This window comes from Aplysia californica, unplaced genomic scaffold (assembly GCF_000002075.1).
Source record: "Aplysia californica isolate F4 #8 unplaced genomic scaffold, AplCal3.0 scaffold00051, whole genome shotgun sequence".
NCBI classification, from domain to species: Eukaryota; Metazoa; Mollusca; class Gastropoda; order Aplysiida; family Aplysiidae; genus Aplysia; species Aplysia californica.
Genome location: NW_004797321.1, coordinates 1,817,777 through 1,832,544, shown reverse-complemented (window position 1 = coordinate 1,832,544; position 14,768 = coordinate 1,817,777). Strand labels below are relative to the sequence as shown.

Below are 14,768 nucleotides of genomic sequence, written 5' to 3'. Positions count from 1 at the left end.
CCAGACGACGGAGGACAAGAACCAGCTGTGTGGCTACATCGCTATGTTCCTCGGGGAGTTCAACCTGGCTCAGGATCTCTTCCTGGCCTCACAGTGTCCACTGGCTGCTCTCGAGGTGAGGGGAGGGGGTGGGGGGGATCAGATCAGAAAAGATAAGATGAGGTCATACCAGATAAGATCAGATCAGATTTGATATAAGATCATACCAGATCAGAAAAGAGCAGATAAGATCATACCAGATAAGATCAGGTCAAATTTGATATAAGATCATACCAGATCAGATCAGACAAGATAACATAAGATCAGACCAGATGGGACCAGACAAGATAAGACTAGATATGATAATACTTCATTGACCTATGGGAAATTTTATTGTAATTTAGTGGCAGTCTTGCATATTCTTTCTGAACTGTCTTTCCTAATGTAGAGAGAGGAATGTGAGTGTCTTGCTCATTCAGTCTGAACTATCTGACTGTAAATGTGTAGAAAGAGAGTAGATCGACAGTCTTTCTCTTTCACTTTGAACTATCTTTCCATCTCTGGATGGACAGAGAGAGAGAGAGAAATTATATTGACAGTCTTGCTAATTTTCCTTGAAGTTTCTGTCTGTCAGTCTGTCTGTCTGTCTAGATGTGCAGAGAGAGAGAGAGAGAGAGAATATGTATATATTTTAGGTATTGTCTTTTTCATTCTGTCCATTAGTATATGCGGAGACAGATATATATATATATATATTCTAGAGACAGTCTTGCTTATTTTATCCATTGATAGATGCATAAAGAGAGAGAGAGAAAGTATATGCCTTTAAGTGACACTCCTGTTCATTCCGTCCATCCATCCGTAGATGCGTCGCGACCTCCTCCACTGGGACAGCGCGCTACAGCTGGCCAAAGCGCTGGCACCGGAGCAGATCCCGTACATCTCCCGTGAGTATGCGCAACAGCTGGAGTTCACGGGCGACTACATGAACGCACTCTCGCACTATGAGAAGGGGGTCACGCAGAACGAGGCAGAGCGAGAGCACGACGAGGTGTGTGCGGCAGGGATTGCGAGGATGTCTCTGCGGGTCGGAGATTTGAGGAGGTGAGTGGAGGAGGAAGAGAAGCCCCTCTTTGGATATGAATATTATTGTGGGTTTGTTTTTTTTTCTTTGCTAATTATATATTTGACTTTTGGAAATAATACCATGTTGTTTGGTAGTTTTTGTTTTAAGTTTGGTATATTAAAATCTTTTCAAGGAAAATACAATTAATACTGGAACTAAGACTATCGCTATGCTTTAATAAAAAAAAAGAATTCTTTATCACATTTGAGTTAGTTTACTACACTGTATAAACTTGAGATAAGATAAATTGTTTCTATTGTCATGGCTGATCTGTACGTAACAATAACCACTTATAGCTTCTGTTCAAATCAGTCATTTCCTAATCCTTACTATCTTATCCTCTACTTCTCTTTTATGTTTGTCACACTCTTGTGACCCGCTATTTCCGAAGTGCCTGGATAGTCGAAGCAAAATTTGTGCTGATGAAGCTAGAGAAGTGAGCAGAATAAGCCTGATTCCCTGTAAGGACTTCTATGTTGACATCCACCCCTTGGTGCTACTAAATTTATTTTTTTTATGCATGTATCTGCAGTTTTAAAAATGAAATTTTCTTTGGAGATTCAATATTCAGTACAATGTATTAACAGGGGGTGTATCATTTTTTCCCCATTTGTTTCTTTGCATGTCTGTGAAGGTATTCCCAGAGCTCACTGTAAGGGCTGGTGTGTGAAAGACACCACTAACAGACATATCATCTCCACTTCATCTCTGTCATTTTTGTTTCTTTTTTCCCAATCATTTTACTTCTGTTACTATTGTTCACTCAAGAGCCACTATGAATATATACATGGTTCTGGAATGTTGAATTTGTTTCAGTGTGGCAGCATTACTACGATTTCTAAGTTGTTTTGTCGCAACCTTTGTTTTTTTTTCATACAGAGGTGTGTCTATGGCTCTGAAAATGCCCAGTAAGATTCTGAAAAAGGAATGTGCTCAGATTCTGGAGAGTATGAAGGTAAGATGATAATAAGAATAACTGGGACTTTTGCCGGCCTCCTTATTGAAGTCATTTTTATAGCACTGACTCACATGTGGACACAGTTCTGGGCGCGTTACATAAGTGAAAGCTCATAAATTGATTTGATCGTTATAATTATTAGTTATAGTGGTGGTAGTGGTAGTAGTAGCATCAGTAGGTGGTTGTAGAGGTAGCAGTAGGTGGTAGTAGTAGTAGTGTAGTAGTGGTGGTGTTTATAATAGTAGTAGCAGTAACAGTAGTAAGTAGTAGTAGAAGAAGTAGTAGTAGTAGTAGTGTTTGTAGTAGTTATAATAGTAGTGATGGTGATAGTAGTAGTTGTTGTAACAGTAGTAGTAGTAGCAGTAGGCAGTAGTAGTAATAGACGTAGTGGTAGAAGTAGTAGTTGTACTACTGATATTAGTTGTAATTGTAGTGGTAGCAGTATTAGTATTATCAATTATCAGTACTCTGTAACTAAGCACCCATTCCCTCCACCACCATCTCCCCCCCCCCCCCGTGCTGCAGCAATGGACCGAGGCGGCCCAGTTGTATGAGCAGGGCCAGTACTACGACAAAGCCGCATCTGTCTACATCAGAGGCAAAAACTGGTCAGTTGTTGTTGCTCATTATCTTTTATTGATTGTATTTTTGCGTATATATTTGTGGCAAAAACTGGTCAGTTATTGTTGCTTTTTATTTTTTGCAGATTCTTTTTTTGCTTTTATATATTTATGACAAAACCTGGTCAGTCATTGTGGCTTTTTATTTTTAATGATTCTTTTTTTGTCCATATGGCCGATAGAAACGAAGTCACAGGGGATCGAAGTTGCCTTGCGAAATGACGCCACGAGTTATGCTCGAACATGAAAACCAAGAAGGCTCACAAAGAAAAAACAGCTGCAGATATCTTTATTCCTGATATTGCACCACAAATAATGTTGTTATAGTAGTAAAAGTGTAGAAGTACGAGTTTCTCGGCAATTATTTCATTGTTGAATTTAGCAAAAGAAAAAGTAAAAACTCATTTCGGCACGTTTTGCTTTCTAAAAGTACATCGATTTCAGAACTAAAAATATTTGTTAGATTTCAGGTCAGTTTTTGGTACTGATTATTCTTACTGATTCTCTTTTTGTGTGTATATTTCTAGGAAAAACTGGTAATTAGCTATTGTTACTTATTATTTTTACTGATTTTTTTTGGTGAATATTACTAGAGAGTAATGTATAAAGAAAAGAAGGAGGAGAGATAAGGACAAGAAATGATTAAAAGAACCTGAAAGAAGGAGCAAACCCCACCAAAGCATCCCTCAACCACCCACTCTCTGACATTTTTGCTATTTCTCTTTGATCTGTGTCCCAGTTTTATGCTTTTCTATCTTACCTTGTCTTGTCTTACCTTACTTTACTTTATCTTTTCTTTCCTTACATTACCTTACCTTATATTATCTTATCTTATCCCTGGTCATATGTTAAATTGCTTTTTTATTTTATTGCTTTTTTATCTTACCTTATTTTATCTTATACCTAATCGTATATTACATTGCTTTATCTTATCTTATCCCTTATCGTATGTTACACTGCTTTATCTTATCTTACCTTACTTTATCTTATTTTACCTTACATTACCTAATCTTTCTTAACAATATCTTATCTTAAAATATCTTTCCTTACTTTACCTAATCTTATCTTATGTTATCTTACCTGACTTTACTTTACCTCCTCTTATTTTTCCTCGTCTCATCTCTCCTCTCATCGTATGTCGCACTAGGGGCAAGGTGGGGGAGCTACTGACCAAGATTACGTCTCCCAAGATCCACGCCCAGTACGCCAAGGCCAAGGAGGCAGACGGCCGGTACAAGGACGCGGCTGATGCCTACAAGATAGCCAAAGAATGTTGACAATGTTATCAGGTCTGTGGGATTTTTAACTTGTCGAGGATGCGAATGTTGGTCATTCGACAAAGCTTGAGATACGCTGTTTGAAGTGTAACTTCTGTATTCTTGCTTTAGGTCTTTCCGAAAAGGGGGATATTAACATGTTCTTGTGCACAGTAGATTTGTAGATAGGCTGATTTATCAATGTCATGCTCGTACTGTGCCGGAACAACATACGGGGAACTGCTGCTTTTTCTTTCCTCATCTTTACTATAGTCATTTTTCCTCTACTTTTTTTGTATGTTTGCCACTCTCTTGTGAACTGCTATTTCCGGGGTGCCTTTATAGTTGAAGCAAACTAAGTGCTGTTGAGGCTAGAGAGGTGAGCAGAGTGAGCCTGATTCCTCATTTGGACTTCTCAGTTGCCATTTACCCTTTGGCGCTCATATAGCTTTTTGCAGTTCCGAGTAAAACCTTACTAAAAAGCTTCTCTTTTCTCATACAAACAAACACGAAGTCATGATCTTATTTTCTATTTTTTGTTTTATTTTGTGGTCCCCAGAATCAACCTGGACCATCTACAGAACCCCGAGGAGGCCGTGAAGATTGTGAGAGAGACGCAATCGGTCGAGGGAGCCAAGATGGTCGCCAAGTACGGTTACCCAGCTTTTCTCACAATATGGTGTAGTCTGCCTAAAGTGAACATACTTTATTTGAACAATCACTTAAAGTGAACGATATTCTGTGGTCCCAATTGAACGCTATTTGTTTAAATTAAAAGAAATAGTTGATAGAATTAACCGGTTGCATGGGGAAATCGGATAAAGTGAATGCCCAAAATGAGTGAAAGCGAAGAACGGACCGACCGTGTCAATGTCCCCATGCTGAGAAAATAAAATTCTTTGCCTCTGGCATCGGCAGACAATCCCAGCTCGGCGTTGGCGACGGCAATCTCAGTCAGAAAGAAAGAGCTCTCGTCTAGACTCGCCCGCTGTGTTGTCCCCCCACCCCACCCCCACCCTAGACCCACCACTGTGAGTAGCTACTGTTTCTAAGCCTCCACCCCACCAAAATGGTTAAACCAAACCTGGGATAAAGTGAACACTTTCTTCTGGTCCTAAAGAGTTCACTTAAAACGGACTCCACTGTACTTCCTTATCCCCACAAATGTCCGCTATCAGACAGCCTGCGGTATTATACAGGGTGCCCATTGGCACGATCATTTCGGTTTGGTGAGCGAGGCTAGCCAGATTAAGGCCGCAAAGCAAACATCGTGGCACAAACCAATCACCTGACTCGCTGCCTCAAAAACAAACACGTATGTTTTCAGGCCACAAATTAGGAGATCGGTTTATCGATCCCTCAGTGGGCACCCCATATTAGAAGAAATTATACATCCTGTCTACCTATTAAGGTCCTCTCTTCACTTGTCTTGGCCCGCTAGAATAGGCTAATACTTACAAGGTCACCTTAGCAGAGACCTTGCCCACCATTTCGGAACTTCACAGTGACATTAAAGATGGTTCCAGTAGGGAAGGGATAGCGGGTGCCAACATCCGTCGTGACTCATCGGAGCAGAGGAAGATAGGACTAAGGCTAACGTAAAAAAAAAAAGCTCAACTAACAGAAGCATGTCTACTTAATAATAATTTACATAAACACCATCCCACCCACATCATCACTTATCACCACCACCACCGTCATTTCTAAAATCATTATTTCTCTCAGATCCTTCACACACATCTATAATCATCTTGAACATCTATATTTAACAGTTACACGTTATAGCAATTATGTACGTAATACAATATTTGACACTGTCATACATGTTTTTCTACTAATCAGATGGCGTCAATATCATAGAAATGGGCAAGGTGGGGGAGGGGGGGGAGAGGAAATTATATCGTCTGTTTAGTGTTGGTCTGTCGGACACCATTGTAAAGAGTGACTTACAACAGACTCTTTCACTGAGCAGTGGACATTATGTTGAAAAAAGCTTGGGAACGGGCAAGCAAAGCTCCTATACCTATACATTTTCAGAAAAAAGAATGTAAATAGGAAACACAGCTTATTAGTGAAGGAGTTGAAATGTGTGGCGATATAAAAGAAATAACCGGGATAAGCGAACTGAACTAACAACTCAAAAAAACGGTCTATTAAATCGGCTCTGACCCCACAGAACAAAACTTATGGCCATCAGCACTTGGAGATTTAAAATTCATTTTGCAATATCAATCCAATAACAGTGTAAACAGTTCATAACAAAGAGTGAGCTTAAGAAGATGTCGCATTTTCACTTTTTTTTTTAAACGGAGATTCGAGAAGAAAGCACTGAGGTCGCGTCCTTTTGCAAAGCAATGTTTGTCTTTTTCCCGAGACTAGATGGTGCTGTTGCCTGGTTGCAGTGTCTGTTTTTGCGTGTGTTCCAGATTTTTCCAGAAGCTCAACGACTACGGCTCTGCCATCCAGTTCCTGGTCATGTCTCACTGCAACGACGAGGCCTTCCAGCTGGCTCAGCAACATCGGCAGATGGAGATATATGCAGACATCATTGGTGAGGGCTGATAGATTAATGTGCTCTCACTCTCTCCCTCACACTCTCTCGTTCACAGCAACATTAGCTGATGTAGATATACGCAGACATCATTGGTGAATCTTTCTCTTCCTCACACTCTCACACTCTTCTCTCACAATCTCTTGTTCTTAGCAACATCAACTGATGGAGATTTACACAGACATCATTGGTGAGGGATGATAGCTTGTGCTGCTCTTTCTCTTCTTTCTCTCTTTCGCTCTTTTCTCTGATTCTCTCTCTCTCGCTCTCTTCTCTCTCATTCTCTCACACTCACATTCTCAACATCAGCAGATGGAGGTATTATACGCTCTCATCATTGATGAGGGCTGATGGCTTGAAGGGCTCTCTCTCTCTCTCTCTCTCTCTCTCTCTCTCTCTCTCTCTCTCTCTCTCTCTCTCTCATACTCTCTTCACTATCTCACATTCTGTCTCATCCGTGCTCATTCTCTCTCATCCGCTCATATTCTCTCTCTTTCTCTCATGCTCTCATACTTCATCACTCTAATGTTCTCTCTCTCTCTCTCTCTCTCTCTTTCTCTCTCTCTCTCTCTCTCTCTCTCTCTCTCTCTCTCTCTCTCTCTCTCCCTCTCATTACCTCATTCTCTCGCACCCTCTTTCCTCTCTCCTACTCGCTCACTTTCCCAGCCAAATCGCTTGTTGGGAATGCTGTATGTGCTGACATCTTTTTGCTGGCAAACTTTTTTGGTGCAAATTCAGAAAGCCAAAATTTTTCTGAAGAGACAAACACCGGTTTGTGATTTGTTTGTGTTGGTCTGTGTCAGGTGCTGATTCCCCCTTTCCCCCCCCCCCCCACCTCCTTATAGGGTGTGTGTCAGGCTCTGGGTCCCCCCGCCCCCCACCCCTCGTGTGTGATTTGTTTTGTGTTGGTCTATTCCAGGCTTCGATGTAACCCCTGTGTGTGATTTGGTTGTGTCGATGTGTGCAAGGCGCTGATACCCCCCTCCCAGCCCCCCAAACATCAGTGTGTGATTTGTTTGTGTTCGTCTGTTCCAGGTTCCGATGCGACGCCGGAGGACTATCAGAGCATCGCCGTCTACTTCGAGAATGAAAAGAATCACTTCCTGGCTGGAAAGTTTTTCCTGCTGAGTGGCCAGTACTCTAAAGTAAGTCGCGGTTCAGGTTGTGAGGGTTACGCTTTTATTATAGTTGTGCTGTTTTTGTGTAATTTTAGGGGGGGGGGGGATGTTGTGTAATATTACACGGTTTTTGTATAATATTTGGTGTGTGTGTGTGTGCATATTTTATATCTTTCCTTACATGTGGCACCAGGCGATGAAACACTTCCTCAAGTCTCTGTGTGTGTGTTGAGTGTGAGTTGTATCTTACCTTGCCTCGCCTTTTCTTGTATGTCGCGCCATCCAATGAAGCATTTCCTCAAATGTGTGTGTGTGTGTATGTGTGTGTTATATCTTACTTTACCCCTCTTTCCTTGTACATCGCTCCAGGCTATGAAACACTTCCTCAAGTGTAACGCCGAGGACGGCCAGGCCATAGAGCTGGCCATCGAGACGGTGGGCCGTGCCAACGACGATGTGCTGACCAAGCAGCTGGTGGACTTCCTCATGGGCGACGTCGACGGCTCGCCGAAGGTACGACCGTGGGTGGTTGGCGTGTGGTTTGCTCTTTTTTCCTATCGACATCTATGGTCCTGATCTCTCCTCCTTCTTTTTTTTGTTTCTCTCTTGTAACACCTCTAATCTTCGGCACTTTTATGACCTTATTGTGTTGCAAGTGTAAAGCGCATAGAGCCTGCTGTTGAGCGGGGATATGCGCTATACAAATGCTATCTATTATTATTATTACGTGCAACTGAGAGTTCTGTAAGGCACAAAGAGTTCTGTAAGGCACAAAGAGTTCTGTAAGGCACAAAGAGTTCTGTAAGGCACAAGTTGTTCAAGGCTCCCATTGTCTCCCACAGGACGCCAAGTACTTGTTCCGGCTGTACATGGCGCTCAAGAAGTTCGGAGAGGCTGCCCGGACCGCCATCATCATCGCCCGAGAGGAGCAGAATGCAGGTAGGCTACTGGTTTGGTTTTTTTTAACTTGACACTGTTTTATGCCGAATGCAGGTACTGGTATTTTTGTTCTTTTAACACATTACTCCCTAAGGTGTCTGGACAGGACGTCTACCCCCAAATCCTGAGCAAGGGGAAGAAACCCACCTCCCATGAATACAAGCGTTTAAAAAACACATTTAAAAAATGCTAAACAAATTCCCAAATTCCTGGAAAAAATAAAACTAAGAAAGACAAAAGATTGTAGTTTCAGAAAAATATAACTTTATGTATTCACAAACTGTTTGAAATGTTCTAACTTTATTCAATCGGGGTGTCCCGACAAAACTCAAATCCACAGTTGTTGATAGATGATTGTTGTGATTTGCTTGCTTCTCAGGAAATTACCGCAACGCCCACGACGTTCTGTTCAGCATGTACCAGGAGCTCAAGCAGAACAAGATCAAGATCCCGGCTGAGATGGCCACAAATCTGATGATTCTGCACAGCTACATTTTGGTTAAGGTGAGCAGAGCCAGATTGTCTTCTTGTTGTTGTTCTTGTTAATGATCCAGCAACAGTTGGGCTCTCGCCCTTCTGTCCTATGCCGTGCAGTGATAAGTGCAGGTTTGTTGCAGTTGCTATAATGTTCCTTAGAGTGTCACGACCTCAGTTCTTTCTTGTCCTATCTCCATTTATAATAACAGTGAAAACAGTTCACAACAAAGAGTGAACTCAAGAAGAAGTCACATTTTCAGTGTTAAGGAAAATGAAGATAGGACAAGAAAGCACTGAGGTCGCGATGTGTTGGCAATGATAGGTCTCGGAGGGAGATGTGTTGCTCTGATGTCATTTAGGGCTGTGCAGTGGAACAGGTGATGATCCACAGAGCCAGGTCATATAAGGGTCAAAGATTAGAGGTGTTACTTGAAAGTACCTTGTAAAGAAAAGGAGGAGAGATGAGGAGCAAGGTTTCAGCTGCATCTACGCATGTTACTTGACGTTTCCCTCCCCCGCCCATATCATTTGATGTTGAGGAGTGGGTGGTTGGCGGGTGCTCTGGTGGGGTTTGCTCCTTCTCTCCTATCAAACATCTGGCCTCCTCATCTCTCTTCCTTTTCTTTGCATCTTACTTTTTAGTAACACCTCTGTTCTTCGGACATCATATGACCTATTTGTGTCACGAATTCCATGAAATTGTTTACCATGACTTAACATTATAAAAAAAAGATGTCAAGGGTACGTGTAATTGTTGATCAAAGGCTAGGTGAGTGCTTTCTGTTGTAGGTGTCATCTGCCTCTTTCACCCTGGTATAGGGTACAGGCCACCAAGAAGGGGTCTCCACCTCCAGTCGCTGGCTGTGTCCCGTTTGTCTGAGATCTGCCTCGAAATCTCGTTCCCAGGGGTACATCAGGCTTCCTCTCTTTCTCCTCCTCAGACATCGATGGTCTAATGGTTGGGTTCTCAGACTTGCAACCATAGGATCGTGTGTTCAAATCCCATCAGGGGCTCTTTACATGAATTTTCCTGACGTCACTCGGGTGGGAATGGGTACCCAGCTATAGACAGTGAAAGATAGCTTCAGTTTGTTACTGTTTGAGTGCTTAATCAGCTGCTTGCACTTTATGCTTCCCGGTAAACTGAGAATGTTTCTGAGTTTTCAATGGTCTGTTAGGTTGATTATACAGTGTAAAGCGCCTAGGGCTTGCTGTCGAGCGGAGATATGTGCTATACTAATGCTGTTATTATCATTATTATTATTATTATTCCATTTTAGACCTTGTCGTGTCACGTTGTGGATTATTTCTGTAATAATAAAGTATAGATCCCTCCCAACCCTTCTTTCTTCTTTTCTGGTCCAGATTATGTTCTTTATTTCCCTCCATTCACGTATTTCTGGAATGTTCTTTTGTAGATCCACGTGAAGAGGGGTGACCACCTGAAGGGGGCGCGCATGCTGATCAGAGTGGCCAACAACATCAGCAAGTTCCCTTCCCGTGAGTGGGTGGTTGGCGGGTGCTCTGGTGTGGTTTGCTCCTTCTTTCCTATAAAACATCTATCGTCCTTATCTCTCCTCCTCCTTTTTTGTGTGTGTTGCTCTCTCGTGACACATCTATTCTCAGGCACTTATATATTGTGTTGCCAGTGCTGTAAAACTCTTACTGAAGCAAAAGAGCTTCCTGTACATTCCTGGTTTGTCAGTCAGTCCGTCAGAGATTTGTGTAGTGTATGTGTGGCTGTGTGTGTGTGTGTGTGTGGCTCGTGTCTGACTGTGTGTTTTCTCTGTTTCAGCAACTTTTTCTTGGTTGTATTTTCCGCCGAAGCAAGTTATTATTTTTTAAAATTTTATCTGCTTAAGCAAATTTTATCTTATCTGCATAAATAACTTATTTTTCTCTTATCTTCCGTAACATTTTTTTTTATCTAGCATCTGCAAAAGGAAACTGGTTGGGTTTTTTTTTTAATCTCATCCTCTTGTGCAAGTCATTTTACTATCTTATCCCGTTATTATTATTGTTATTATAATTATTATTATTAGTTTCATTATTATTATATTATTATTACTATTATTATAAGTAGTAGTCGTCATCGTAGAAGTAGTAGTAGTATCATTATTATTAGTAGTAGTAGTATCATTATTAATATTAATATTATTATTATTATCATTAGTATCATTATCATTATTATTACTGGCACTTGGTACCCAGATATCGTCCCTATCCTGACCTCCACCGTCATCGAGTGCCACCGGGCTGGGCTGAAGAACTCCTCCTTCAGTTACGCAGCCATGCTGATGCGGCCGGAATACCGCAACGACATCGACCTCAAGTACAAGCGGAAGATCGAGATGATCGTGAGGAAGCCGGACAAGACGGAGGAAGAGGAGCCTCTGACCCCGTGCCCCGTCTGTGGTTTCCAGCTGCCCGAGACGGAGCTTCTGTGTCCTGACTGCAAGAACAACCTGCCTTACTGTCTGGTCACGGTCAGTGTGTGTGTGGCTCGTGTGTGTGTGTGTGAGGGAGTATGTGTGTGTGTGTGTGTGTGACTCGTTTGTGTGTGTGTGTGTGTGTGTGGCTCGTTTGTGAGTGTGTGTGTGTGGCTCGTTTGTGAGTGTGTGTGTGTGTGGCTCGTTTGGGAGTGTGTGTGTGTGTGGCTCGTTTGTGTGTGTGTGTGTGTGTGTGGCTCGTTTGTGTGTGTGTGTGTGTGTGTGTCTCTCTCTCTCTTTTCTGGCGCTGTGGCGTCATAAATGGTCAGCGATGCCGACAGCACGCAGTAACTCAACGCATGCTTGGGGGTCCTTGAAATGAGCTGAGCATGGTTAACTGAAATGTCCCAACAGACGTGTGTGTGTATGTGTTTAGCTTGTTTGTGTATGTGTGTGTGTATATAGCTTGTTTGTGTGTGTGTGGTTCATTTGTGTGTGTTTGTGTGTGTGTGTGGCTTGTTTGTGTGTGTGTGTTTGTGTGTGTGTGTGGCTCATTTATGTGTTTGTGTGTACATGGCTTGTTTGTGTGTTTGTGTGGCTCGTATTTTTATGCACAGAGGAATTGTAAATGGGCTGATTTATCGATGTCATACTCATACTGTGCCGGAACAACATAGGGGGAACTGCTGCTTTTTTTTCCCGTCATCCTTACTATCATCAATTTCCCACTACTTCTTTTGTATGTTTGTCACTCTCTAGTCGAAGCAGACTTTGTGCTGGTGAAGCTAGAGAGGTGAGCAGAGTAAGTCTGATTCCCTGTAAGGACTTCTCTGTTGACATCCACTCCTAGGCGCACAAATGACCTTATGCAGTTACGAGCGCAGTAAAATGTTACAGTGGAATCCTGTTATAACGAGAAGGAGGGGACTGGTGCGAATATCCATTATAGTAGGATTCTCGTTATAAGGGATCCGGTGATAAATTCAAGGGAAATGATAATGTAGGCCTAATCTATGAGTTCGATGTTCTGTTTGTGTCTTTTTATTATTTTCCCTGTTGATGATTTTGTTCAAAGCGACCTCTGGGTCTGACTTGATCAAAAATCGAATCAGGTTTCTTTCTCTAACACTAGCGATGTTGACAGCTCAGCGTTGGTGATCAGAAAAAAAGGGTGCTAGGCTAACTCACCCGCTGTGTTGTCCCCCCACCCCACCACACCCTGTGGTGCGTTCCGTCTGCTTACGCACATGGGTACACACCACACCCTGCCCATGTCACACACTCACTCCATGCCATCACAGCACTGTGACCTTTCCATTCCCACCGGAGAAGTGAGAGGCATGGTAGGCCTAGATAATCTAGACTAGGCTGGCCTATCACGCGATGGGTTCTGCTTCTCTGCACACACCATACTCTCCCCAATCATTCACTCCAACGCTCCAACCTTCATTGTTTTTATACATGGGCTCTCCCATTCTTTGTTTCGCTCAAGGAGGTTAAAGTAAGGTCCTTGGTTTTGCTAGATCACCAACAAGCTTCTCAATTGGCGAAGTTTTACATTATGCATAATTGGCCTATGCGCTTTTCACAGCAGCTGCATTATTCCGCTATAACCAACTTGCATGTTTGTCTGATTGCACTATAGCAGTATTTTATTCACAAAGATAAAGAAGGGGAAAAAACGGGTTTTTAGAACAGTGTCTTTACAACAGACTTCTCGTTATTTCAGGACTCGTTATAAGTGGACTCCATTGTACTAAAGTAAAACAAACAAACTAGCTACAAGTACGGGCTGGGTTTGAGGTCACTGGCTCTCTCTGTGAAGGAAACATGTACTAATGAGCTTGGGGCCGATAGAGGCGGGAGGGTTGTGAGGGAGATGGACGGGATTGTGGGGGGGATGGGGGGGAATGGGAGAGACGTTTGCGACTGGGGCTGTAATGGTTAATGGAGGCATGAAACATTCACAATTACAATTTTTCCAGGGCCGTCACGTGATGAGAGATGACTTCTGCGTCTGCCCAAGCTGTGAGTTTCCTGCCAATCTCTCCGAGTACATCAAGTGAGTGATATAGTGGGTTATTTTATTTGTTTGTTACATTTAGTATTTAATAGCCTAAATTAAAAACTGGGGGGTGTGTGTTCCACTTTTTTTTTCTTAATAAATCTTTCACTACAGAGAGCCTTTTATAAGACCTACCCCTTAGTTCCATTTAAAGCTCTGGACAAAAAAAAAAGTTCATAGTGAATGAGAAACATCTATGTGGTCTAGTAATGTGAATTTACTATCTTTCAGTTTGTGGGTTGAGTGATGATTCTGCATTGTGCCCTCCCAGAGCTTTCTAGGGATATGGGGCTAAAATACAAAATCCCATTATTATTATTATTATTATTACTACTACTACTTCTTTCTCCTTTAGCAGTGGTGTAATAATTTGTTGGGGGGTTTTTTTGTCTCTGTGAGATAAATTTCTGCTTGTGGTCAAATGATACATCCGATGTGATATTTACATTATTGTCAGTTTTATCTTTCTTTTCATATTGAATTTTAATGAAAGTAATCATATATCATTTAATTTCTATGTATACCTGCATGTCTCCCCTCCAGGACAATAAAATATTATTATTTTATCTTCTGTATCTTTATTCTCTGATGTTCAAATGACTATCGTCTGTATCTCTCCTCCTTATATTTTATGTTTGTAACTCTCTTGTAACACCTCTAATCTTTGGCACTTATATGACCTTATTGTGTTGCAAGTTCCTTAAAACTCTTACTGTGGGTGGTTGGTGGGTGCTCTGGTGTGGTTTGCTTCTTCTTTCTTATCAAGCATCTATCATCATTATCTGCCCTTCTTCTCTTTTATGTTTGTTACTCTCTTGTAACACCTCTAATCTTCTGGCGCTCATATGACCTTATGCAGTTGCAAGTGCCGTAAAACCTGTGCTAAATCTAAAAACAAAAACTCTTACTAAAACTAAAACTCTGCCTTTGTTCTTTCAGACACTTGGAGACAGAAGAGACGTGCCCAATGTGCAGCGAGCGGGTGATCCGAGAGAACCTGCAGAAGGTGGCAGACCCTCACAAGTACATCTACCCAGACACAGAGGCCACCTCACAGGAGCAGTGAGGGATGAGATGGAGAGAGATTTTGGGTGGGGGGGGGGAATGAGAAGCGGGGAGATGGAGCAGAGGCATTCAAACATTTTTTTGCTTTTTTATCTGTATATAAAGATCTGAATATAGATATATATTTGTGTGTGCGCCTTGAGAAAGGTACCAAACGTCGCCCCTGACCGCTTCGAGCTGAATGC

The 14,768-nt window shown here is 42.1% G+C and overlaps 1 protein-coding gene across 1 annotated transcript in view; it reads left to right on the top strand.

Annotated features, from left to right (window-relative positions):
- LOC101852454 (WD repeat-containing protein 19) overlaps positions 1–14,762 on the top strand; it is a 47,086-nt gene extending 32,324 nt beyond the window's left edge. Inside the window, exons 21-35 of the mRNA XM_005092716.3 lie at positions 5–115; positions 845–1,083; positions 1,985–2,060; positions 2,589–2,671; positions 3,831–3,956; positions 4,490–4,588; positions 6,366–6,490; positions 7,526–7,635; positions 7,978–8,121; positions 8,451–8,547; positions 8,927–9,051; positions 10,443–10,524; positions 11,236–11,510; positions 13,439–13,515; positions 14,458–14,762. Coding sequence (XP_005092773.1) covers positions 5–115; positions 845–1,083; positions 1,985–2,060; positions 2,589–2,671; positions 3,831–3,956; positions 4,490–4,588; positions 6,366–6,490; positions 7,526–7,635; positions 7,978–8,121; positions 8,451–8,547; positions 8,927–9,051; positions 10,443–10,524; positions 11,236–11,510; positions 13,439–13,515; positions 14,458–14,584 — 1,896 coding nt within the window. The 3' untranslated portion in view covers positions 14,585–14,762. The remainder of the gene's footprint in view (positions 1–4; positions 116–844; positions 1,084–1,984; positions 2,061–2,588; positions 2,672–3,830; positions 3,957–4,489; positions 4,589–6,365; positions 6,491–7,525; positions 7,636–7,977; positions 8,122–8,450; positions 8,548–8,926; positions 9,052–10,442; positions 10,525–11,235; positions 11,511–13,438; positions 13,516–14,457) is intronic.
- The last annotated feature ends 6 nt before the right edge of the window (positions 14,763–14,768 follow it).